General features: G+C 47.4%; 1 protein-coding gene across 1 annotated transcript; it reads right to left on the reverse strand.

Moving 5' to 3' along the window:
* Window positions 1-5,554: 5,554 nt before the first annotated feature.
* LOC119959301 (zinc finger protein 239-like) lies at window positions 5,555-12,068 on the reverse strand. Its single transcript, XM_038787602.1, has 3 exons — window positions 11,957-12,068; window positions 8,461-9,555; window positions 5,555-5,627 (listed from the first exon to the last, which is right to left on the reverse strand). Exons 2-3 carry the CDS (start codon window positions 9,114-9,116, stop codon window positions 5,555-5,557), a joined length of 729 nt encoding a protein of 242 aa, XP_038643530.1. The 5' UTR covers window positions 9,117-9,555; window positions 11,957-12,068.
* Window positions 12,069-23,598: the final 11,530 nt, after the last annotated feature.

A 23,598-nucleotide genomic window follows, 5' to 3' on the forward strand; every position in this document is an offset into this window, starting at 1 on the left:
ATCTGACAGAGTCACTCGATTCATCAGAACCTGAATATCAGCAGCATCTGGGTGTGGAAGGTAAAAGGTTTGTCTGTTCTGTCTGTGAGGGAAGATTTCAGGTCTCAGTGTGACTGGAAAAGCCCCGAGATTCACAAACCCTGGTTATACCAAACCTGGAGAACTGTGTTCAGTTCTGGGCAACAGACCTGAGGAAGGATAGAATGGCCTCGGAGGGAGTGTAGCACAGATTTACCTGAGTGATATCTGAACCCTCCGTGGTTAAATTACAAAACTAGATTACACAAAAGAGTCAGAGACATGATGCACAGAGAATGGCATTCGGCCCATTGAGTCCATGCTAGCTCTCTGGAGCAATCCAGTCAGTCCCATTCTCCTGCTCCCTGTATCCTCACAGGTTTATTTCCCTCAGATGTCTATCCAATTTCCTTTTGAAATCAAATCATTCATTGTGTCTATTTTCAAACTCCCTCATGGGCAGCAAGTTTCAGGTCATTGCCGCTCGCTGTGTAAAAACATATATCTCATATCACCTCATATCTCCTGTACCTTTTACATACAAACTAGGAACAGGCCACTCGGCCCTTCGAGCCTGCTCAGCATTCAATTAGATTGCGGCTGATCTCATTCTAACCTCAACTCCACATTCCTGCCTCCCCCCGATAACCTTTCACCCCCTTGCTCGTCAAGAATCTATCCAGCTCTGCCTTAAAAATATTCAAGGACTCTGCTTCCTCTGCCTTTTAAGGACGTGAGTTCCAAAGTCTGATAACCCTCAAGAGAATAAAAAATCCTCATCTCCATCTGAAATGGGTGACTTCTTATTTTGCAACAGTGACACCCTCGTTCTCGATTCTCCCACAAGAGGAAACATCCTCTCCACATCAGGATCTTGTGTAGTTCAATCCAGGTTTTACCCAAAACTTTAAATCTGTGTCCCTAGTGCTTGTACGATCAGTGAATGGAAACAGTTTCTTTTCCCACCTGATCAAAACTTGGCATAACCTTGTGGACCTGAATCAAATCTCCCCTCAACCTCCTTTGCTGGAACCATTCTGGTAAATCTCCTCTGCACCTTCTCCAAGAATCTTCACATCCTTCCTGAAGAGTGATGACCAGAGATTTATAAAGATTCATAGAATAGAATTAGAACCATAAAATTTCTACAGTGCAGAAGGAGGGCTATTCGGCCCATCAAGTCTGCACTGATTCTCTGAAAGGGCACCCTGTCTAGGCCCACACCTCTACCCTGTCCCTGTAACCTCATAGCCCCACCGAACCCGCACATCCCTGGACACTAAGGGGTAATTTATCAAGGCCAATCCACCTAACTTGCCCTTCTTTGGACTGTTGGAAGAAACCTGAGCACCGGGTGGAAACCCACGCAGACACGGGGAGAAACTGCAAACTCCACACAGACAGTCACCAACGCCGAAATTGAACCTGGGTCCCTGGCTCTGTGAGACAGCAGTGCTAATCACTGTGCCACCAGAAGCATTGTTTCGGTATCAGTATTACTGTTTATGAAGCTCGAGATCGAATTCACTTTGCCAACTATTCTCTTATTATGTCTTGTAGATATACAAAATCCCTCTTCACCTCTTTCTCTCTCCTCCCAAAGAGGCCAGTTGGATTTTTATGACAATCCAGCAGTTTTCATGGTCACTTTTTCCCAGTGCCGGCCCCACAAATGACCCAATTCATTCAGCTCAATTTCACAACCTGCCTTTGTGTTTTTGTGGGTTTTCTCTCATTCCCTATTTTCTGTTTTCAATCAATTTCACAGGGTGTTCGAAGGGGAGGCTTCAAAGTCCGGAAACGCAAACCAAACATCACATCAGGATCTGACAGAGTCCTCAATTCATCATATCCTGAATATCATCGATCATGGAAGGAAAAAGCATTGTTCTCAGTGGGGAGAAACCGTACACGTGTTGTGTGTGTGGACGAGGATTCAGTCGATCATCAGGCCTCACGAGACACAAATGCAGTCACACTGAGGAGAAACCGTGGAAATGTGTGGACTGTGGGAAAGGATTCACTTCCCCATCCAAGCTGGAAATTCATCGACGCAGTCACACTGGGGAGAGACCATTCACTTGCTCCAAGTGTGGGAAGGGATTCACTCAGTCATCCAACTTGCGGAATCATCAGCGAGTTCACACTGATGAGAGACCATTCACCTGCTCAAAGTGTGGGATGGGATTTGCTATTTCAGCCAACCTGCTGAGTCACCAGCGAGTTCACACTGGGGAGAGACCATTTCAGTGTCCAGACTGCGGGAAATGCTATAAACGTTCTGGGGAACTGAGGAGTCATCAACGTGTTCACACTAATGAGAAGCCGTTCAAGTGCTCTCACTGTGGGACTGGGTTCAGACAATCATCTGACCTCATTGTACATCAGCGAATTCACACTGGGGAGAGGCCATTCACCTGCTCCAAGTGTGGGAAGGGATTCACTCAGTCAACCAACTTGCTGACACATCAGCGAATTCACACTCGGGAGAGACCATTCACCTGCTCCAAGTGTGGGAAGGGATTCACTGAGTCATCCGCTCTGTCCACACACCTGCGAGTTCACACTGGGGAGAAACCATTCACCTGCTCAGTGTGTGGGAAGGGATTTACTATTTCAGCCAACCTGCTGAGTCACCAGCGGGTTCACACTGATGCGAGGCCATTTCAATGTCCAGACTGCAGGAAGTGCTTTAAACGTTCTGGGGATCTGATGAGCCATCAGCGTGTTCACACTGACGAGAGACTGTTCAAGTGCTCTCACTGCGGGACTGGGTTCAGGCACTCATCTCACCTCACTGTACATCAGCGAATTCACACCGGAGAGAGACCATTCACCTGCTCCGAGTGTGGGAAGAGATTCACTGAGTCATCCAACCTGCTGAAGCACCAGCGAATTCACACTCGGGAAAGGCCATTCACCTGTGAGTGTGGGAAGGGATTCACCACTTCATCCCACCTGCTGAGACACCAACGAAGCCACAAGTAACGACAGTGATTGGGTTTTTCTGTTCCTCACATTCAGGACTGAACCATGATCATTTGGGTCTCTTTCTGCTGATAACAAACTCCAGCCCATTTACAGAGGCTAATATTCTGGCTAAAAGTTAAATAAATTAGATTTGTGTTAAATGCGCAGTGTGTTGAAACTTTTTAATCTCTCTGACACAAGTTATTTCCTTTTGAAGTTCTCTCACTCTCCCCTGTCTCTTCCATCCTCACCTCCAACAAGAAGTGTGAGGAGCTTGTGGAGCTTCTTTGTGACTGAGATTGAGTAAATCTGATCAGCTGCCTCTGCTGCTTCCCTCCCTTCCACGAGCCGACCGGACCAAACTGTCTCTAAATGTCATCCTTTCCCGAGCCCTGAACCCACATCTTTCTCTAGTTTCTCTCCCATCTCCCGTCATGCCCTCTCAGAGCTCATCTTGTCCATGAGACCCAGCTCCTGCTCCATCGACCCTATTCCCACTGAGCTACTGATCGGCCAACTTTCCTGTGTCCATGGATATTGTCAACATTTCTCTCTCTTCAGGTACTGTCTCTCTGTCCTTCAAATCTGCCATCCTGCTTCAACCACTGGAGGGTGGTTCACATTAGAGGATGGGGGAGGAGGGATAATAAATAAGAGCTTACACTTTGCACTCAAATCAATGAGGACTCTGATCTCTGGCAAGGAAGGAAACCCTGGCAGGTGGGCGGGGAGGATTCACAAAAACCCGCTGGAGGACTCAAACCCCCAATAAGACCCATTGGTTTTATTGTCAGTCTGCAGACAGGAGCTGGAGAACTGAACCTAGGCAGAGGAGAGGGAGGGAGAAAACTGGGAGTGGACGAAAGAAATGGTGCAGATAGTGAGATGGGTTTGGATTTCAGCCCAGGGAGGAGGGAGTGTGTGTGGGACGGGGATTTACAACTTTGGGGGAACAAGAGAGGAAAAAATGTTCCAGAGAAACTAGAATTGTCTCTTCAGAATTTCTATTCTGTACTGAGAGTGATGGATTTTGTAAATTCCTTTTGCAAGGTATTAAAAGGGGAGGATTCAAAGACTGGAAACTCGAACCAAATATTACAAGAACATTTGGCTGAGTTAATGGCTTCATCAATAGCTGGTAATCCACGGCCTTTGAATGTGGAAGGAGAAATGTTTGTCTGTTCTATCTGTGGGAGAACAGTTCAAACAGCAGTGTGACTGGAAAAGGACAGAGGCACAGACACATCTGAGTGACAGTGTTCCAGTGAACTGACTGCAAAGTGCAGGTTTGGTGGATTGAATTGCCCGTTGGTGTCCAATAGTGAAGTGGGGTTACGGGGAGAGGGCAGGTGAAGTGCGCCTGGGTAGGGTGTTCTTTTGCAGGGTAGGTGCAAACCCGATGGGCCAAATGGCCTCCTTCTGCACTTGTAGGGGTTCGATGCCAGACCTGTTGAGTTAATCGCATTTTCTGTTTTCACTCTACATTACACACATTTTTAGTCCACTAATTATATTTATTGGACCACTGAACCATCAACTACTAGGAGCAGTGTGTTGATGTTTCAGCTACTTTGTAGGATTTTCTCAGTCTGATGGGTCTGCCTGGTGGTATTTCCCTGGTACTCTCCATGTGTTTGGGTGTTTGGTATTTTAGAGAGCAGGTAGAACTTCCTTGGTTCTACTTGTTGTCCCCTCAGATATTCCACCTGTTTTTGGTTAATGTGTCTGGAGTCTTTGAGTTCTTCCAGTCCGTCTCCAATTCTCCTTCCTGTCTGGGGTATATGGGTCTAGGTAGCTTGGTGTGATTCATGTTGTTTGGTTCTCTGTCTGTCTCCAGCAGGTATTGTTGTCTCTCGGTAATGACTGTGCTGCTACCCTTGTCATATGGACATATCCGTGTTGGATCCAAGCTCCCGGATTGCCTGTCTTTCTCTCCGGGTGAGATTCTGTTTGTCTCTTGTATTTCACTGTGATAGGGTAGAGACCTGATTGAAGGGTTCAACCATGGGAATTCTGGGAAAGATAGTCAAGGATTTGGGAGGTGACAACACTTTTAAAGAGTTTGGAAAGGAGAGGGAGGTTGAAGATGAGGCAGTAATTTGTAAGGATGGCTTGAACCAAATACACAGCCTGCACCATTCGCGTGGAGGAGGAAACATCCATGTATTCTGTGTGCACAAGGCTTCAACTGATTGTCTGAACTAGAGATTTACAAGGACACCTGGATCATGAAGACATGGAAATGTGGGAAGGGATTCGATTATCGATGCCTGCTGTAAACTCACCAACATATTCACACAGGAGACCATTCACCTGCTCTGAATGTGGGAAAGGATTTACTCAATCGGCTGGCCTCCTGTTACACTAATGAATTCATGCAAAAGACAAACCATTCAGCTGCACTTCCTGTGAAAGTTCAAAGCATTCCTCTTCCCTCACAGCACATCAATACACTCACACTGGGGAGCGACCGTTCGCCTGCTGCACTTGTGGGAAGCAATTCACATATTCTTCCGCCAGCACAACAGTGAGTTCACACTGGAGAGAGGCCATTCACCTGCTACAATTATGGGAAGGGATTCACTCCAACCTGCATACACGCCAGCGGGTTTGTGTTGAGAAGAGGCTGTTCACCTGTTCTGTGTGTGGGAAGGGATTCACTCAGTCAGCTAGACTCATGTTACACCAATGAATTCACTCTGAGGACAGAGCATTCAGCTGCATGTCTTGTGGAATGAGGTTCACGTTGTCATCTCAGTATACACAATTGTGTTCACACCCCAGGGAGAGACCATTTATCTCCTCAGTGTGCGGGAAGGGATTTACTCAATCATCCAGTCTGCTCAGACACCAGTGAAGTTACTATGGAGAAGCCGTTCAGCTGCAGTTTAATTGGAAAGACACTCAGGAAGTCATCCACCTTCAGTGCACACCAACAAATTCACAAAGGGCCGAGACCGACCATCGACACTGTGGGAAGGGATTCACTCAATAACGATATGAGCTGAGACATCAGCAAGTTGGCAAGTGACTGCAAGGGTTGGATTTTGCTGTTTATGCTGCTGTTATTCACATCCAGGATTGATGGTCTGACAATATCTGGTTTGATTCTGCTGATATTAACAAACCCTAGAACTGGCTGCAGTTTAATATTTTCAGATGTCACTGATTCTCGGGGCTGCGATGTCCCATTTTTAAAGCAGCATCTGTGATATTCTCCTTCATTCAAGAACTCTTAACAGGATCGTCCTAAATTGATGTTTGATCCAAAATCTACAATTCAGAGTTTGACAGGTTCTACTAATTAACATCTCCAATTAGAAAGTGCTGATTAATCCTTGCTGACAATTGTTAGCGACTCACACATTCCTCACAGTAACATGTCCATTGTGAAATTAAATAATCAAAGAACATTAAACAAAACAGTGAAACATTTCATACTCACATCAATAAAAACTTCATCAATCAACATTGATATTGATGAAGCTTGGAAGTCACTGAGTTCAATCATTTCTGACACAGCAGCACCAGCCAGGGTTGGGGGATAGAGCGGCGGAGTGGGCTGAGGTGGAGTGCTCTTTCACAGGGTCGCTGCAGACTCAATGGGCCAAATGGCCTCCCTCTGTACTGTAAAGACCTACAGGATTCTATGTTAAAGGTGGAACCCACAACACAGACTGGTTTGAGATCCACTCAGCAGAGGTAGATGAAATGAAATGAAAATCGCTTATTGTCACAAGTAGGCTTCAAATGAAGTTACTGTGAAAAGCCCCTAGTCACCACATTTCTGCGCCTGTTCGGGGAGGCTGGTATGGGAATTGAACAATGCTGCTGGCCTGCCTTGGTCTGCTTTAAAAGCCAGCGATTTAGACCTATGCGAAACCAGCCTCTATAACATCTGTCATTGAAGCAAAAAGCAAATGTGCAACATGGACCCAACACCGAGAACACTGCATCACTGAAAGCAGCCAAGGCAGTTATGTAAAAAATGGCAAGATTGTGCAAATAAACACTAGACAGCCAACGTCAGTAATTCCACACTGCCTGTGATAACCGAAATGTAGGGCTGCACAGTGGCTCAGTGGTTAGCAGTGGGGCTGAGGACCCGGGTTCGATTCTGGCCCCAGGTCACTGTCTGTGTGGCGTTTTCATTCTCCGTGTCTGCATGGGTCTCACCCCCCACAACCCAAACATGTACCGGTTAGCTGGATTGTCCACGTTGAATTGCCCTTAATTGGAAAGTAATTGGCTACTCTAAATTTATATAAAAAATGATAATGGAAATCTGTGTGTGATGGGAAGAAGAAAGCTCCACGTCTGACCATCACCAAAGTCATTCCCCTGAAATCCAACATGGTGACATCCTGACAGATGTAAACAGATGTCCCGCTGGGTTGAACACGACTGTCAGCTGTCCTCAGTCAGACGGGCATCTCCCAGTCGCTGTCTGACTCTCCTGCAGCTGCCTCTCATGGCTGAGCTGGAAAAGGCTAATATTTTGACCGCGTTATGAGCCTCTTCCATTGATCGAATGGGATCTTTAACTTTTCTTGTTAGCCAAGGTTGCATCACTTTTCCTGTTGGATTTCTATTCCTCAAAGGAATTGATATTTGTTATTTATATGTGAAATAAAAGTCACAAAAATCCCTGAGGACCATAAGCTGCACTCCCCTTTGACAGAGAGAGAGCTGGCTGGAGGTGATTTAACCTGAGGGTCAGCCACCTCGGGCGAGGAGCCTGGTTGAGAAGGCCGGGCCTTCATGAATAAACTCAGCCAGTACGGGAGTTGGATCCATGGTGTTGGCTTTGCTCTGCATCACAAACCACTTGTCCAGCCAACTGAGCAAACCTACGCCCGATAAATATGAAATAATTCCTTAAATATTAGGTATTCCCTGTACCAATCAGTTTCCCATCCACCTCAGACAACTTGCCCCTCATACCCTGATAGTTTGCTTGTGTGAGGAACACCCAGATAAATTAAACAGAAGAATGATGTAACCACCAGGGCCCATCTCCATGGCAATGTGGCATGTTTTGTGGTGTTCCAAACAGAAATGGAAACGAAATATCTTCAATCTTCCAAACACCCTTGTACAATTTGAAGCCAGGTATTAGCAACAAGGCTCAAAGAGCATCAGCCCACTGGAGGCAAAGTGGTGAGATCGGCCAGTCCAGCAGAAAGAAACCTTCCGACCATCCCCACTGACCGCCTGTCAGAATGAACAAAATGCTGTCCTGGGTGCAGAGCAGGAACAATAACAGCAGAATCCAAGCCCTGTAATCGATTGTGAAATTGTTGGTGTCACTGCAGGTGTGGTGAAACATGCAATCCCATCTCACATTGAGAGCAGGTGAATGGCCTCTTCCCAGTGTGAACTCGCTGGTGTCTCCGCAGGTTGGATAACCTAGTGAATCCCTTCCCACACTTAGAGCAGGTGAACGGCCTCTCCCCAGTGTGAACTCGCTGGTGTCTCCGCAGGGTGGATAATTGAGTAAATCCTTTCCCACATTGGGAGCAGGTGAATGGCCTGTCCCCAGTGTGCATTAGCTGGTATGTCTGCAGGTTCTGAAACTGAGTGAATCCCTTCCCACACTGAGCGCAGGTGTATGGCCTCGCCCCAGTGTGAACCCGCTGGTCTGACTGCAGGCTGGATAAGTCAGCAAATCCTTTCCCACACTGAGAGCAGGTGAATGGCTTCTCCCCAGTGTGAACCCGCTGGTGTGTCTGCAGGTTGGATAACTGCGTGAAGCCCTTCCCACACTGAGAGCAGGTGAATGGCCTCTCCCCAGTGTGAACTCGCTGGTGTAACAGCAGACTGGATAACCAAGCAAATTCCTTCCCACACGGAGAGCAGGTGAACGGCCACTCCCCAGTGTGAACTCGCTGATGTGAATGCAGGTGAGATAACCGACTGAATCCCTTCCCACACACAGGGCAGGTGAATGGTCTCTCCCCAGTGTGAACTCTCTGATGTTTCTGCAGGCTGGATAACCGAGTGAATCCCTTCCCACACCGAGAGCAGGTGAATGGCCTCTCCCCAGTGTGACCGCGTCGATGAGTTTCCAACTCTGATGGGACTCTGAATCCCTTCCCGCAGTCCTCACATTTCCATGGTTTCTCCATGTTTTGGGTCCCCTGGTGTCTCTCCAGGCTGGTCAATCAGTTAAAGTCTCTTCCACAGACACAACACAGGTATGGTCTTCCCTCACTGAGTATATTGTGGTGCTTTTCAGGTTGTGTAACTGGTTAAGGATCTTACCACAGTCAGTTCACTGGAACTCTCTCACTCGGGTGTGTGTTGTGTGAGTCTCGGTGCTTTTCCAGTCACACTGATGTTTCCACAGTCAGTTCACTGGAACACTCTCACTCGGGTGTGTGTTGTGTGGGTCTCGGTGCTTTTCCAGTCACACTGATGTTTCAAATCTTTAGCTGACAGTCTGGGCAAACGTTCTCCTTCTAGATTCAAAGGCTGATGATATTCAGGTTCCAGTGAATCGAGTAACTGTTAGATCGAGACGTAATGTTTGAGATTTCTGTCTGTAATTCCTCCTCATCTAATATCCTGTAAAAACAATTTACAAAACTCATCACTGTCAGTACAGGATAGAAATTCAGTACAGACAATTCTTGTTCCTATGGAACATTATTTTCTCTCTTATTCCCCAAACGCTGTAAATCTCCATCCCACACACTCTCCCTCCATTCTCACTCTGCTGTATCTAATATTCACCCTCCCAATTCTCCTGAAGGTGCTGATTCAGGGTGACTGACAAATCCAAGCTCACAGCTTCCTGTCCAGGAGATCAAAACAAATATGAGCTGCAGTCAGCCATTCGGCCCATCCAGGGAGGCTTTGGTGCCTGGGGCCAATGTGGAATGCTGTTTAGGCAGGGATTCGCCCAGATGGGATACCACCACTCAACTGTGCGTCCTCCAAACCTCAAGTGCCAACGGGTCCGAGCACGACCGTTTCGAGGTCTCGGATGGCACTGGCCGCAAGCCGGATGTCCACTGCCGCACATTGTGCTAACTCATGGGGTAACAACCAGCCCATTCCTCCGCCACCCAGCAGGTCCAAATCCTGGTTAGCCCAGCAGCCACAGCTTGCTCCTCCGCCAGCCACTCAAAATGGTATTGGTGGAGGTGTGGATTCCTGAGCAGAGCAGGTCCTGGTAAAAGACGGGCAGCACCAGCGGAGGGTAACGAAGACCCTGCAGATCGATGAATAGGAGCTATACGTCATAATTCAGGCCGTCCACTTGGCAGAAGAAATGCGTCGCCAGGACACACCATCATGGAGGGGGTCAACGTAAAGGTATCGCTGCAGAGTCTGAAGGCGGAAGGTCACCACCTGTCACAGTAACTTCATTGAAGCCTACTCGTGACAATAAGCGATTTTCATTTTCATGCGGGAGACACCCAGCCTGGCACTCTCACATCCTCCGCAGGTCAGCACGGTCAGTGAACATGAGGAGCACATCATCCGAGCGGACCACCCCAATGCCCAGCCCGCGCAGAAGCAGCCCTGACAACCTCCTCCGCATGAAGCGCAGGAAAGGCTCCACGCAAATAGAATAGTGTTGACCAGACAAGGGGCAGCCTTGTCGCACTCCTCCTCCAAAGTGAAGAGGTGCCATCAGGGACCCGTTCACCTTAACGAGACACTCCGCAGCAGTTTACAGAAGTCGGATCCCGGCGACAAAATGCACCCCGAACCCGAATGCTTGCAGAGTCCTGAATAAATATTCGTGATCCACCCTGTCGAACGCCTTCTCCTGATCAAGGGGCAGGAAGATGCTCGACATACCAGCCCTTTCGGAATGATGGGCCAGGTGCCGGACCAGATGAATGTTGCTATGTATCGTGCGGCCCGGAACCGTGTAGAACTGGTCGGGGTGGATCCTGTGGTCCAACACAGTGCCAAGGCGCAAACACATCACCTTGGCGAAGATCTTGTAATCCGTGCTGAGGAGAGAGACCGGACGCCAGTTTTTAAGATGGCAGAGATTCCCCCCTCTCTTGGGCAGCAGGGTAATGGTGGCTCTGCGCCATGAGAAGGGCATCTCCCCGGTCGTGATACTTTTCCCCAGGACCACTGCATGGTCGCTCCCCAGGACGTCCCAGAATACCCTGAGGAACTTCACGGTCAGCCCATACACCCCTGCGGTTTTGCCCCTGGACAGACTGTCGAGGGTGCTGGTCAGCTCCCCAGGCCATAGGGATAGCAAGCCTCCTGGCACCCTCTGGGCCGACCTGCGGCAGGTCCTCCCAGAAAACTCTGCAAGCACCTGCTGCACAGAGGCCATCGGGACACAGGGCAGGTACGCCCTTGAAATGTACAGCGGTCGATTCTGGATGCTCCAACCCCAGGCCGCACAAAAGTGCAGATGCTGAAGTCAGGATGGATAGTCCGCCAGACATCCGCCAAGTCAAAGAACCCGAGCAGGTTCCTTAACTTCACCACCGCACGAGAGCTGCACTGGGTACCGAGGCGGTCCTTTGTCCCGAGGGTGCAATTAAAATTCCACCCCCAGGATGATGCACTCGCCAAGATGAGTGGACACTTGCTCGAGGAAAGTCATCTGCTGCTGTCCAGCTTGGGGAGCGTAGACATTCACAACATGAAGTACCTCGACCCCTTTACGGACCATCAGGTCTGGCACTGGCCCTTTGACCCCAAAGATCTCCGCTGAAAATGTGGGGCCCACAAGATAGCCACTTTGCCAGAATGTGAGGTTAGGTGACTCACATAGAACCCCCCCCCCCCCCCCCCCCCCCCTCTCTCACCACTCCAGCAGCCACGTGGCTTCATCTGCCGAGCGGTGTGGGTTTCTTTCAGGAAGAACACCGCCTATTTCCCGTTCCAGAGGACCGAAAAGTTCTGGAACCTGCAGAGCATGTTCCCGCTGCCTTTGATGTTGAGGTTGACTATGGTCACCTCCATGTCAGCAGTAAAGTGCTACCTTTATGTTTTTAGTGTTCGGAGGGAGCAGATGTGTGCGTGTCCCTCTTCTCCCTCAGGAGTCCGGCGAAGAAAGATTTCAGCCAACGCTGCTCAGTCACATTCGTGTCTCCCACCTCTTTAACGTAGGCGAGGGAAGACGCAATGAGCAGTGCTACAGTAGCACAGTGGTTAGCACTGTTGCTTCACAGTGCCAGGGTCCCAGGTTCGATTCCCAGCTTGGGCCACTGTCTGTGCAGAGTCAGCACGTTCTCCCCGTGTCTGCATGGGTTTCCTCTGGCTGCTCCAGTTTCTTCCCATGAGTCCTGAAAGACGTCCTGTTCGGTGGATTAGACATTATGAATTCTCCCACTGTACCCGAACAGGCGCTGGAGTGTGGCGACTAGGGGCTTTTCACAGTAGCTTCATTGCAGTGTTAATGTCAGCCTACTTGTGACAATAAAGATTATTATTATATTATTATGTCCAACCACCGGTCGAGGACTAGCTGCACTCGGTTTCGGTGACTAAGGTTGGCAAATAGAAAATCCCGGTGTTCCCCTCAGGGGATGAGGGGCGACTTGGTCTCGGGCGCGAGGGAAACCACGGCCTCGCTACAGAGAGACTCAAAATCATCCCTCTTGCTCCCCACCAAACAGCCGTTCTCATCGGGGCAGCCGGACCAACTTCTCAAGAGCAATTACTGTTGAGCAATGACTACTGGCAAACCAGTGAAGCCCACCTCCTGTGAATGAATAAAAGAATATTTAATGCTGATTTATATAGATTTTTGATCGACAAGAGAGTCAAGTGTAATGGGGACAGACAAGAAAGTGGAGTTGGGGCCATAATCGGGTCAGCCATGATTGAATTAAATGGCAAACAGGCTCTTGGGTTCAAATGGCATGTTCCTGCTCAGAATTCCTGTGTTCTTCTGGTTTTACAGAAATAATGGGGGAAATAGGACAAATTGGATTACTCCATCAAAGAGCTGGCACAGACCTAATGGGCCAAATGGCCTCCTTGTGTTGCAGTATTCTGTGACTTTTAAAAATTAATTTGTGGGATGTGGGCTTCGCTGGCTAGGCTAGCATTTATTGCCCATTCCTAAAGGCCCTTGAACTGATTACTCATCAGCAGATCCTTCCTTTTTAAATACTCTATGCTCAATCATTATTGCCTTAATTTGCAGCTATTTTCTGACCATCACCAATTTCACAGATCCCATCTTTCCCCATTTACCGACGCTCCCTAAATTATAATTTGCCTACATTTTTACAGTAAGAAGTCTAACAACACCAGGTTAAAGTCCAACAGGTTTATTTCAATCACAATTTTTCAGAGGACTGCTCCTTCCTCAGGTGAATGGAGAGGTATGTTCCAAAAAGAAATATATAGTCAAATTCAAAGATGCCAGACAATGCCTAGAATACGAGCATTTGCAGGTAATCAAGCCTTTACAGATCCAGAGATATGGGTAACCCAGGTTAAAGAGGTGTGAATTGTCTCAAGCCAGTGCTCCGAAAGCTAGTGTTTGTCACAAACCTGTTAGACTTTAACCTGGTGTTGTAAGACTTCTTATTGTGCTCTGTCCAACGCTGGCATCTCCACTTCATTTTTACAGATGCTCCCTGAGTGAGCTCCACACTGCGCATGCAAGAGAGGGACCCGGAAGCCAGGGACGTAAGCGGGGAGTTGAGATTGATGCGGGAAACAATATTGATGGTTTTATAGTCATGTGTGAGATAGAAAATGTTGACGATTTTATTTTGGACTCGGTCCACACTCGCTCTTCGGACAATATCCATTTTAAACCCGCTCGCTCGGCTGCACATACCAACTGCTGCCAAGGCCTGCGCATGCTCAGTTCACCCTGCCAGGGAGTGATTGACAGGAAAAGTGGCAGGGTCGGAGGACCAAGCCGGTGGGTCCGGTCCTCCAGCCAATCGGAGAGAATGAGGGGCGGGGCTGAATGTGAGCAGTTTCTTCCAATAATAGCTGATGGAAAGCTGGACTAGTCTCTTAGTGTCAACTTGCTCCTGTGACAAAATGCGCATTAAATTGCTCCCCATATTCAACACAGTTGAAAGGACTCTCTCCAGATGAACTCTCTGGTGTTTCAGAAGGTTGGATTATAGAGTTAATCCCTTCCCACAGGCGGAGTAGGTGAACGGCCTCTCCCTAGTGTGAATACACCACATAATTTCCAGGTCAGGTGGGCTAAATCGCTGGCTTTTAAAGCAGACCAAGGCAGACCAGCAGCACGGTTCGATTCCCGTACCAGCCTCCCCGGACAGGCGCCGGAATGTGGTGACTAGGGGCTTTTCACAGTAAATTCATTGAAGCCTGTGACAATAAGCAATTTTCATTTCATTTTTTCATTTCATAATTAAATCCATTTCCATAGTCCCCACATTTCCAGTGGTTGGGAAATGTTTCTTGGACACCCCAGGTTTATCCCACATCTTATTGAAAGTGAAGAGAGCCAAGAAAGACCAAAGTGCATTTTGTCACTCAGTATAGCTCACATCCAAAGAGGTGCAGACAGGTATATGAGGAGAGGGAATCAGGAATGGCCCACTCCCACGACCCAAAGGACAACAGTGCATCACACAATCCTTATTTCCATTTAAATAGTTATTTTGAAAAATTATTTTTAAATCTAGAGTACCCAATTATTTTTTTTCCAATTAAGGGACAATTGAGCCTGAGCAATCCACCTATCCTGCACACCTTTCGGTTGTGGGGGTGAATCACACGCAAACACGGGGAGAATGTGCAAACTCCACACGGACAGTGACCCAGGGCTGGGATTGAACCTGGGACCTCGGCGCTGTGAGGCAGCAGTGCTAACCACGGCACCACCGTGCTGCCCCTTGTTGAAAACAGTTTTTTTTTAATTTTAGAGTACCCACTTATTTTTTCCAATTAAGGGGCAATTTTAGCGTGGCCAATCCGTCTATCCTGCACATCTTTGGGTTGTGGGGGTGAAACCCACGCAGACACGGGGAGAATGTGCAAACTCCACAAGGACAGAGACCCAGGGCCGGGATTTGAACCCAGATCCTCAGCGCCGTAGGCAGCAATGCTAACCACTGTGTCACCGTACTGCCCCTTGTTGAAAAAGGTCTTGATTACGTTTTTGGATGAGGTTAACAGAGAGACTGGATGACAGCATTGTCATTCTGAAGAAGAGTCAGACGGATTCAAAACGTTAACTCTGTTTCTCTCTCCACAGATGAATCCAGAGCTGCTATATCTTTCCAGCATTTTCTGTTTTTATTGCAGTTTATGTTGTGTATGTGAATATTAGATCAAGTACCATTTATTAAGCATCTAGCAAACTTAAAGCCCACAGGATTAAATTGTCAGCAGAAGCATGGATACAAAATAAGCCATGGGATGAAATCAGAGCTGTGGTGAATGGTTGTTTTTCATAAAGGAGTAAGGGATACAGTGGACCTCGCTATGGTTAAGTATCAGGGTCACTGCCTTTTTGATTCGATATCACTGACATCCATAAAAATCAATATCCATAGAAACCTTACAATGCAGAAGGAGGCCATTCAGCCCATTGAGTCTGCACCGATCCTCTGAAGGAGCGCCCTACCTAAGCCCTCTTCTCCACCCTGTAACCCCACCTAACCTGCATATCTTTGGACACGAAGGAGCAATTTAACATGGTCAATCCACCTAACCTGCACATTTTTGGACTGTGGGAGGAAACCGAGCACCCGGAGGAAACCCACGCAGACACGGGGAGAAAGTGCAAACACGGAGAGTCACCCATGGCCAGAATTGAAGTTGGGTCCCTGGCTCTGTGAGGCAATCATGCTAACCACTGTGCCACCATGCCATCCTTCTGACTTGGATTAGAGGTTACAGGAACAATATCAATATTTTCAGATGACACAAAAGTTGAAAGTATCGGTGAGGAAGAGAGTGAGAGATTTGAGTAGGACAGAAGCGGAATGGTGAGCTCACGGCAGATGAAATTCAACACAGCAAACTGGGAGGTGATCGACTCTGGGTGGAGGAATGAGGAGAAATAATCCAAAGAAGAGCAGAATTTTGTTAGAATTTCGAATGCACAGCCTGATCGGATGGTGGATACAGATTCAATAATTACCCGCAAAAAGGAATTAGATTAAAAACTCAAAGCCGCAACTAGGGAAATGGGGAAATTGGACAAACTGGATTGGTTTTATAAAGAGATAATACAGAATCGATGGGCTGAATGACCACTATTTTACTGTACTATGATTCTTACAATTCTGCAATATTGTCTTTTTATTTGGGTCTTGCTGAATAGAGCAAACTCAGGGGCTGCGTTTCTTTCCAATCAGAGAGGCTGCTCTGTGTATCAATCCACTTCCTGAGATTGTTAAACTAGCTGCAGCACCTCAACCAATTTCCTGTCTGTTCAGACATGTCCTGTTTGTTTTTCCAATGGCTTCAGTCAATGCAGTTTTGTTTTTAAACAATACATTACTCTATATCCGTCCTGTGGGATCTGACTTATTTCCTCTTTATCAATTGTTTTTAAACACTGTTCCTGTTTTTATCCTGAATCAAACTGCACAAACTGTTTCATTTCAGATTACATTCACCAGGGCTTCCTGGGTCCTTTCTCTCCTTCTTCACGGTGTCATAGTCAGTTTTAGTGTGCTCTTTCCAAGGGCCGGTGCCGACTCGATGGACTGAATGGCCTCCTTCTGCACTGTAAATTCTATGATCTATGATCCTATGTTCCCCTTTAGCTTTCTCTGCTCCAAGGAAAACAATCCCCGCCTATCCAGCCACCCTGAACCGCTCCAGCCCAGGCAACATCCTGGTGAATTTCCTCTGAACTCTTTCCAGAAAAATCAAATGCTGACTCTGACAGGGTTCAGTTCTACATTCACTGGTCACTGGTTCTACTCCAGCCCCTTGTTCAAGTGCTCAATATTACAGAAGCTCAATTCTCCAGCCACTTGACCCCGGGGGCCTGATATCAGCATCTGGAGTTGACCTGACTTGATGCAATGCACTATGTAAACAAAACAAGGTCCCTTTAACTACGGTGATTGAAAATTGTGTCTGTCTCTTTAAGAGCTGATCTCACTCCCTACTTTCCTTCAATGTGTGGAATATGTCCCTTTAAGAACTGCTCTCACTCCGACGCTTCCTGCGATGTTTGAAAAGCAGCACATTTTACTCACCAATGTTAAACTATGTCTCCACTCCAGCAAGTTGACTTCTTGAAACAATAGATGGTTGAACTATTTCTGAGTTGGGTAAAGCCAGAGGAGGCAGGAGATCCTGGACCCTGATCCACTAAACCCGACCCCACCCACTGACAGTTCACAATGGCCGGGGAATGATTGACGGCAACTCCGGACCAATAGGGGGTGGGGAGGACCGAGTGTGACGATTGGTCGTCCAACCAATCGGAGTGAATGAGGGGCGGGGCTGAACCCGGACCCTCTCATTGGCTGAGACTCTGTATCATTTTGAAGCCGATTTGTCTCCAACTCCAGGAGAAAACTGGACTTTTCTATTTCTGGCTTTAAACAGATGAAACCCAGTGGGTGTGGAGCAAACATTTCAATACTTGTTACTGAAATGGATTCCTTCAGAACAGACAGTCGAGATTACTTGAGGGTTGTGGGGTCAGTCAGCTGAGTTGGCTGGTTCATGCTGTGGAGCGTCGCCAACAGCGTGGGTTCAATTCCAGTGCCTGCTGTGGTTATTCATGAAGGTCCACCTTCTCAACCTTGAGAGTGATGAGCATCGGAGATGTGCGAGGTCCAGACTTGGAGGAGCAGAAAGATCTGGGTGGGATGTCGGGCTGGAGGTGGTTATAGAGAGAGGGAGGAGCGACATCAGGCAGGGATTTGAAATAAAATCTGAGCATTGTAAAAAAACTGATGCATTGTTGGACCGTGAACCAATGTCGATCAGTGAGTACAGAGGTAATCAGTGAATGGGACTAACTGTGAGTTAGGATACAGAGAGATGGAGGGGTCGCGATAATGTCACTGGACTAATAATCCAGAGGCCCAGATAAATATTCTGGAACATCGGATTAAATCCCAATATGGATTGGTGGAATTTAAATTCCATTAATAAAATCTAGCCTCAATAATGGTGACCATGAAATTAACATGAATTGTCGTAAAACCCCTGGTCTAGCCTACATGTGACTTCAGACCGAGAGCTATGTGGTCGACTATTAACTGCCCTGAAATGGCACCCCCCCCCCCCCCCCCCCCCCTCAGGACTAAGAAAAAGGAAATCCACACAAAACAAATGTTCCAGTGCTCAGCATCAGTGCAGAGGACAAAGCCTAACCTCCAATATTGGAGCAAGTGATGTCTACTCACACTCCTTTCCCTGTCTCTGAACATTTTTGATCTGAAATACCGTGAATTTTGTGAAGTACGTCAGGTAACATCGAAAAATACATATATTGAATCCCAGGAAGTCCCCAAGCCTTTAAAAAATGAAATGCTGTTGAATTTGACTCACTGTTGCAATGCAGAAGGCATGGGAGCCCCCACAAACAGCAATGTGCTGATGACCAGCAAAGCTGGTGGCCACCCAATACAGTCAGATGGGAACTCACTGGTGTGTCTGAGTGAATCCCTTCCACACTCTTCCACAATATTTTATTGTTTTGCTTCATGTTCCTTGACAATTTATTTTCACAACGGAGGTGTCACTGTGAATAATGTGCAAATCAGTAAGAATTCTCAGCTAGGATTAATCAGCACTTTCTAACTGGAGATGTTAATCAGTGGAACCTTTCAGAAACTGAATTGTAGATTTTTACCCAAGATCAATTTCAGATTGCAGTAAAGGTTCATGTGCTGGATTCTCCATCCCGCCGTGCCACATTTCTGTTTCAGCACGCCAGCTGGATGCTCTGTTACGCTGGCCGGTCAATGGGGTTTCCATTGTGGGGCAGCCCCACGCCGTCGGGAAACCCCCGGGCGCCGGCAAAAAGGGAACATCCCACCTGCGGAGAATCCAGCCCCATAATTGTATTAGAATGGAGTATCTGTCATGGGTTCTTGAATTAAGCAGAAAATTCATAGATGACGTTTTTTAAAAGGGAGACTGTGGTCCTCAAAATCAGTGGCTTCTCCAGAATATTCAACTCAAGCCAATTATTCTTAATATCAGCAGAAACAAACCAAATATTCTCAGATGACCAATTCTTGACGTAATTAACAGCAGCAGTTACAGCAGAATTCAACAACTGCTGTCGCTTGTGAACTTGCTGAGGTGACAGTAGGTGTTGTGACTGAGTGAATCCCTTCCCACTCACAGAGCAGGTTCCCCAGTGTGAACTCTCTGGTGTGTTAGCAGATGAGAGCATTGAGTGAATCCTTTCCCACACTGGGAGCAGATGAATGGTCTCTCCCCAGTGTGAGTGCGCTGATGTGCAGTGAGGACAGAAGAATGTCTGAAGCTCTTTCCACAGATAGTGCAGCTGAATGGCTTCTCCTCGGTGTGAATTTGCCGGTGTGACCAGAGGCCAGATGAATGAGTGAATCTCTTCCCACATACGGAGCAGATGAATGGTGTCTCTCCAGTGTGAATTCGCTGGTGTCTAGTGAGGTCGGAAGACTGCCCGAACCTCTTCCCACAGTAAGAGCAGCTGAATGGTTTCTTCCCAGTGCGAGTGCGTTGGTGTACCAGCAGGGTGGAGGACTGAGTGAATCGCTTCCCACGCACGAGGCAGCTGAATGGCCTCTCCCCGGTGTGAACCCGCTGGTGTTCAGTGAGGTCGGTTAACTGCCTGAAACTCTTTCCACAGTCAGTACAGCTGAAGACCTTCTCCTCAGTGTGATTTCACTGGTGTCTCAGCAGAGTGGTTGACTTCATAATTCCCTTCCCACACACAGAACAGGTGAATGGCTTCTCCCGAGTGTGATTGCATCGATGGATTTCCAGCAGATATATGAAATTAAATCCTTTGCCACAGTCCTCACATTTGTACAGTTTCTGCATGGTCCCTCCCCCAGGGTGGCTGCAGTGATGGTATTCCAGCAGGGATAGGTAATTGAATCCTTTCCCACATTTCTCACATTTCCATATTGTCTCCCCAGTAGGACTGTCAATGGTTTTCCAACAAGCAGGCATAATTGAATCCTTTCCCACATTCTTCACATTTCCAGGGTCTCTCTCCCGTGTGACTGCGTCGATGGTTTCCCAACAAGGATGGATAATTGAATCCTTTCCTACATTCCTCAAATTTCCAGGGTGTCTCTCCCATGTGACTGCGTCGGTGAAGTTCCAACAGGGATGGATAATTGAATCCCTTCCCACAGTCCTCACATTTTCAGGGTGTCTCTCCCATGTGACTGCGTCGGTGAATTTCCAGCAGGGAAGGATAATTGAATCCCTTCCCACAGTCCTCTCACTTCCAGAGTTTCTCCATTATGCCAGCCCCAGCGTGACGGCGAAGATGGATTTCCAGTCGGGATGGATAATTAAATCCCTTCCTACATTCCCCACATTTCCACGGTTTCTCCATGGTGCCGATGTCCTGGTGTCTCTCCAGGTTGGATGATCAGCTGAAACTTTGTCCACACACACAACACGTGTTCGTTTTCTCTCCACTGTCAGGCTTTGCAACCAGAGAAACCTCTTTCCAGTCAGTATACTGGATTCTTTCCATGAGTGCTTCCAGATCCTGTTATAAAAGAATAGAATGAGACAAAGTCACAGCACAGAAGGAGACAGTCACCCTGAAGTTAGAATCCTTTTAGTTCTGAGACAAATCAAGATTTCACAAAAATTATCACTGTCAGTACAGACAGAAATTCAGAAACAATTCTAGTTTCTATTGACCATTTCTCCCTCACTGGTTGCACCGAAGTTTTAAATCCCCATCCTGCAGTTTTTGTTCCTTCCTGCGCTGAAATCATAGAGTTTTACACAAAAAGACGCCCATTGTGTCTGTGCTGACCATCAAACACCCATCTATACTAATGCCAGTTTTAGGACTTGGTCCAAAGTCATGCATGCTATTCCATATCAAGACCACATGCCATAGGAGCAGGATTAGGATACTCGACCCATCAAGTCTGCTCCGCCATTCAATCATGGCTGATATTTTTCTCATCCCCACTCTCCTGCCTTCTCCGCATAACCCAAGATCCCCTTATTAATCAAGAACCTATCTATCTCTGTCTTAAAGACACTCAGTGATTTGGCCTACACAGCCTTTTGCGGTAAAGGGTTCCACAGATTCACCACCGTCTGGCAGAAGAAATTCCTCCTTATCTCTATTTTAAAGGATTGTCTCTTTGGTCTGAGATTGTGCCCTTTGGTTCTAGTTTTTCCTACAAGTGGAAACATCCTCTCCACATCCACTCTATCAAGTGCTCAGCTAAACGATTCTTAAATGTTGTGGGTGTTCCTGCCTCGAGCACCCTTTCAGGTAGTGGGTTCCAGATTCCCACCAGCCTGTGGGTTAAAAAACATTTCCTCAAATCCCCTAACTTAAATCTACATCCCCTGGATATTGATCTCTCTACTATGGGGACAAGCACTTCCCTATCTATGTCCCTCATAAATATTGTACACCTCGATTATGCCCCACTCAGCTTTCTCTCCTCTGGGGAAAACAACCCCAATTTAGTCAGACTCTCTTCATAACTGAAACATTCCAGTTCAGGCAACATACTAGTGAATCTCTGTACCCTTTCTGGTACAATCACATCTTCCTATAGTGTGGCAACCAGAACTGCACACAATATTCCAGCTGTGACCGAACAAGTGTTTCAAACAGATCGATCAGAACCTCCCTGCTCTTATATTATATGCTTTGGCGACTCGGGAATCACCTGGGGAAGGAGCAGTGCTCCGAAAGCTAGTGATTCGAAACAAACCTGTTGTTGTAAGACTTTTTACTGTGCCCTCCCCAGTCCAACGTCCGCATCTCCTCATCTCTGCTAATAAAGACAAGTGTCCCATCTGCCTTCTGAACCAGCTGATGTCCCTGTGCTGCTCCCTCTGACCCTCCACTACCCAGCGTCCTGCCCTTCATTGTTACGTCACAAAGATGCGTGCGCTCTGCTCCCCGCTGGAAAAAGATGGCGGCCGTTAATCTGGGCCTGTTCCCGGGGAAAGCACCAACGCTACAAACGCGGGAGCTGCAGGTTGTTGGGGGTTTGCGGCCTGCACCGGGTGTTAATGAACTCTCTTCTCACCCACACAATCGCTAAACCCCCTCCCGCCGCTGCTACCGCCTCTTACCGGTTGCCGAGCGACAAACAGGCGTCTCACCTTCACTATCATTCAGCCTGCGCAAGCTCGGAACACTGGAGGAATCGCGCATGCGTTCAGATCTCCAGCTGATGGAGGGCATTCCGACCGCAGGGAAGGCTGGGTAAAATCCCCGCCATTAGAGCTCCCTATTTGTTTATATTCGCTGCTCCTGAGGCTGCGCTAATGATCGTCTCAGCTTCCTGCAGCCGCGCATGCTCCGGGAAGCAGGCTCTAGGGGGCGGAGCTTTCGTGGATTCACCCATTCATAGAGAGAAACATCATGTGTCATTGAAAAATAAAATGTTATAAGTCATGGCCTCATTTTGTTTCATCCTCCAAGACCCTGAACTTTATCTGACAGTGTAATGTTAGCGAGTGTTGATCGATTGTCCTGGAAGCCAACAGGAAGAGAACTCAGAGGTCAGAGGATTAAGGGAGCAGCGAGTTCTGTAACAAATTACGGGGCAAGAACCTTGTTCCCAATTTATCTTTCGCCGTTTTATTTTCCATCTGGACCAAATCAGTTGTCCACCAATCTCCTGATTTGACAGCCTGTTTCTGACATTTTCTGTTCTTCTTCCTGGCTCTGAGCACAGTTGTAAAACAGTCTTCAGTTCCATGTCGAAGAGCTGGGAAAGAGAGAGAAGCCGGGAAACATTTACTTTCAGTTACCGCACACTGTTAGTGAAGAGAGATGAGAAAGACCAAAGTGCACGTTCGTCTCTCTGTGTGACCGTGAAGAACTGTCCAGGCTGAAGCTCTGTTATTGCTGTATGATCCTCCCCAGATTATCCTTTCTGTGCTCCAGATAGTTGATGCTAAACCATCAGGTAGGAAAGACACGAGGTTCAAAACCATTATGGGGATTATCAACAGAAGCAAAGGAGACTTGGGTGTGCTAGTGCATGAGTCACAGAAGGTTGGTTTACAAGTGCAACAGGTGATTAAGAAGGCAAATGGAATTTTGTCCTTCATTGCTAGAGGGATGGAGTTTAAGACTAGGGAGGTTATGTTGCAATTGTATAAGGTGTTAGTGCGGCCACACCTGGAGTATTGTGTTCAGTTTTGGTCTCCTTACTTGAGAAAGGACGTACTGGCGCTGAAGTGTGCACAGGAGATTCACTAGGTTAATCCCAGAGTTGAAGGGGTTGGATTATGAGGAGAGGTTGAGTAGACTGGGACTGTACTCGTTGGAATTTAGAAGGATGAGGGGGGATCTTATAGAAACATTTAAAATTATGAAGGGAATAGATAGGATAGATGCGGGCAGGTTGTTTCCACTGGCGGGTGACAGCAGAACTAGGGGGCATAGCCTCAAAATAAGGGGAAGTAGATTTAGAACAGAGTTTAGGAGGAACTTCTTCACCCAAAGGGTTGTGAATCTATGGAATTCCTTGCCCG

This window comes from Scyliorhinus canicula, unplaced genomic scaffold (assembly GCF_902713615.1).
Source record: "Scyliorhinus canicula unplaced genomic scaffold, sScyCan1.1, whole genome shotgun sequence".
Lineage (NCBI taxonomy): Eukaryota > Metazoa > Chordata > Chondrichthyes > Carcharhiniformes > Scyliorhinidae > Scyliorhinus > Scyliorhinus canicula.

Bases quoted from the DNA above. Each gene is read 5' to 3' on its own strand.
- LOC119959301 (XM_038787602.1), bottom strand. From the start codon at position 9,116: ATGGAGAAACCATGGAAATGTGAGGACTGCGGGAAGGGATTCAGAGTC. The intron at 5,628-8,460 runs CCAGCGAGTTCA...TCCCACACACAG, and splicing joins TTATCCACCCTGCGGAGACA to AACAGGTGAACAGCCTCTTC.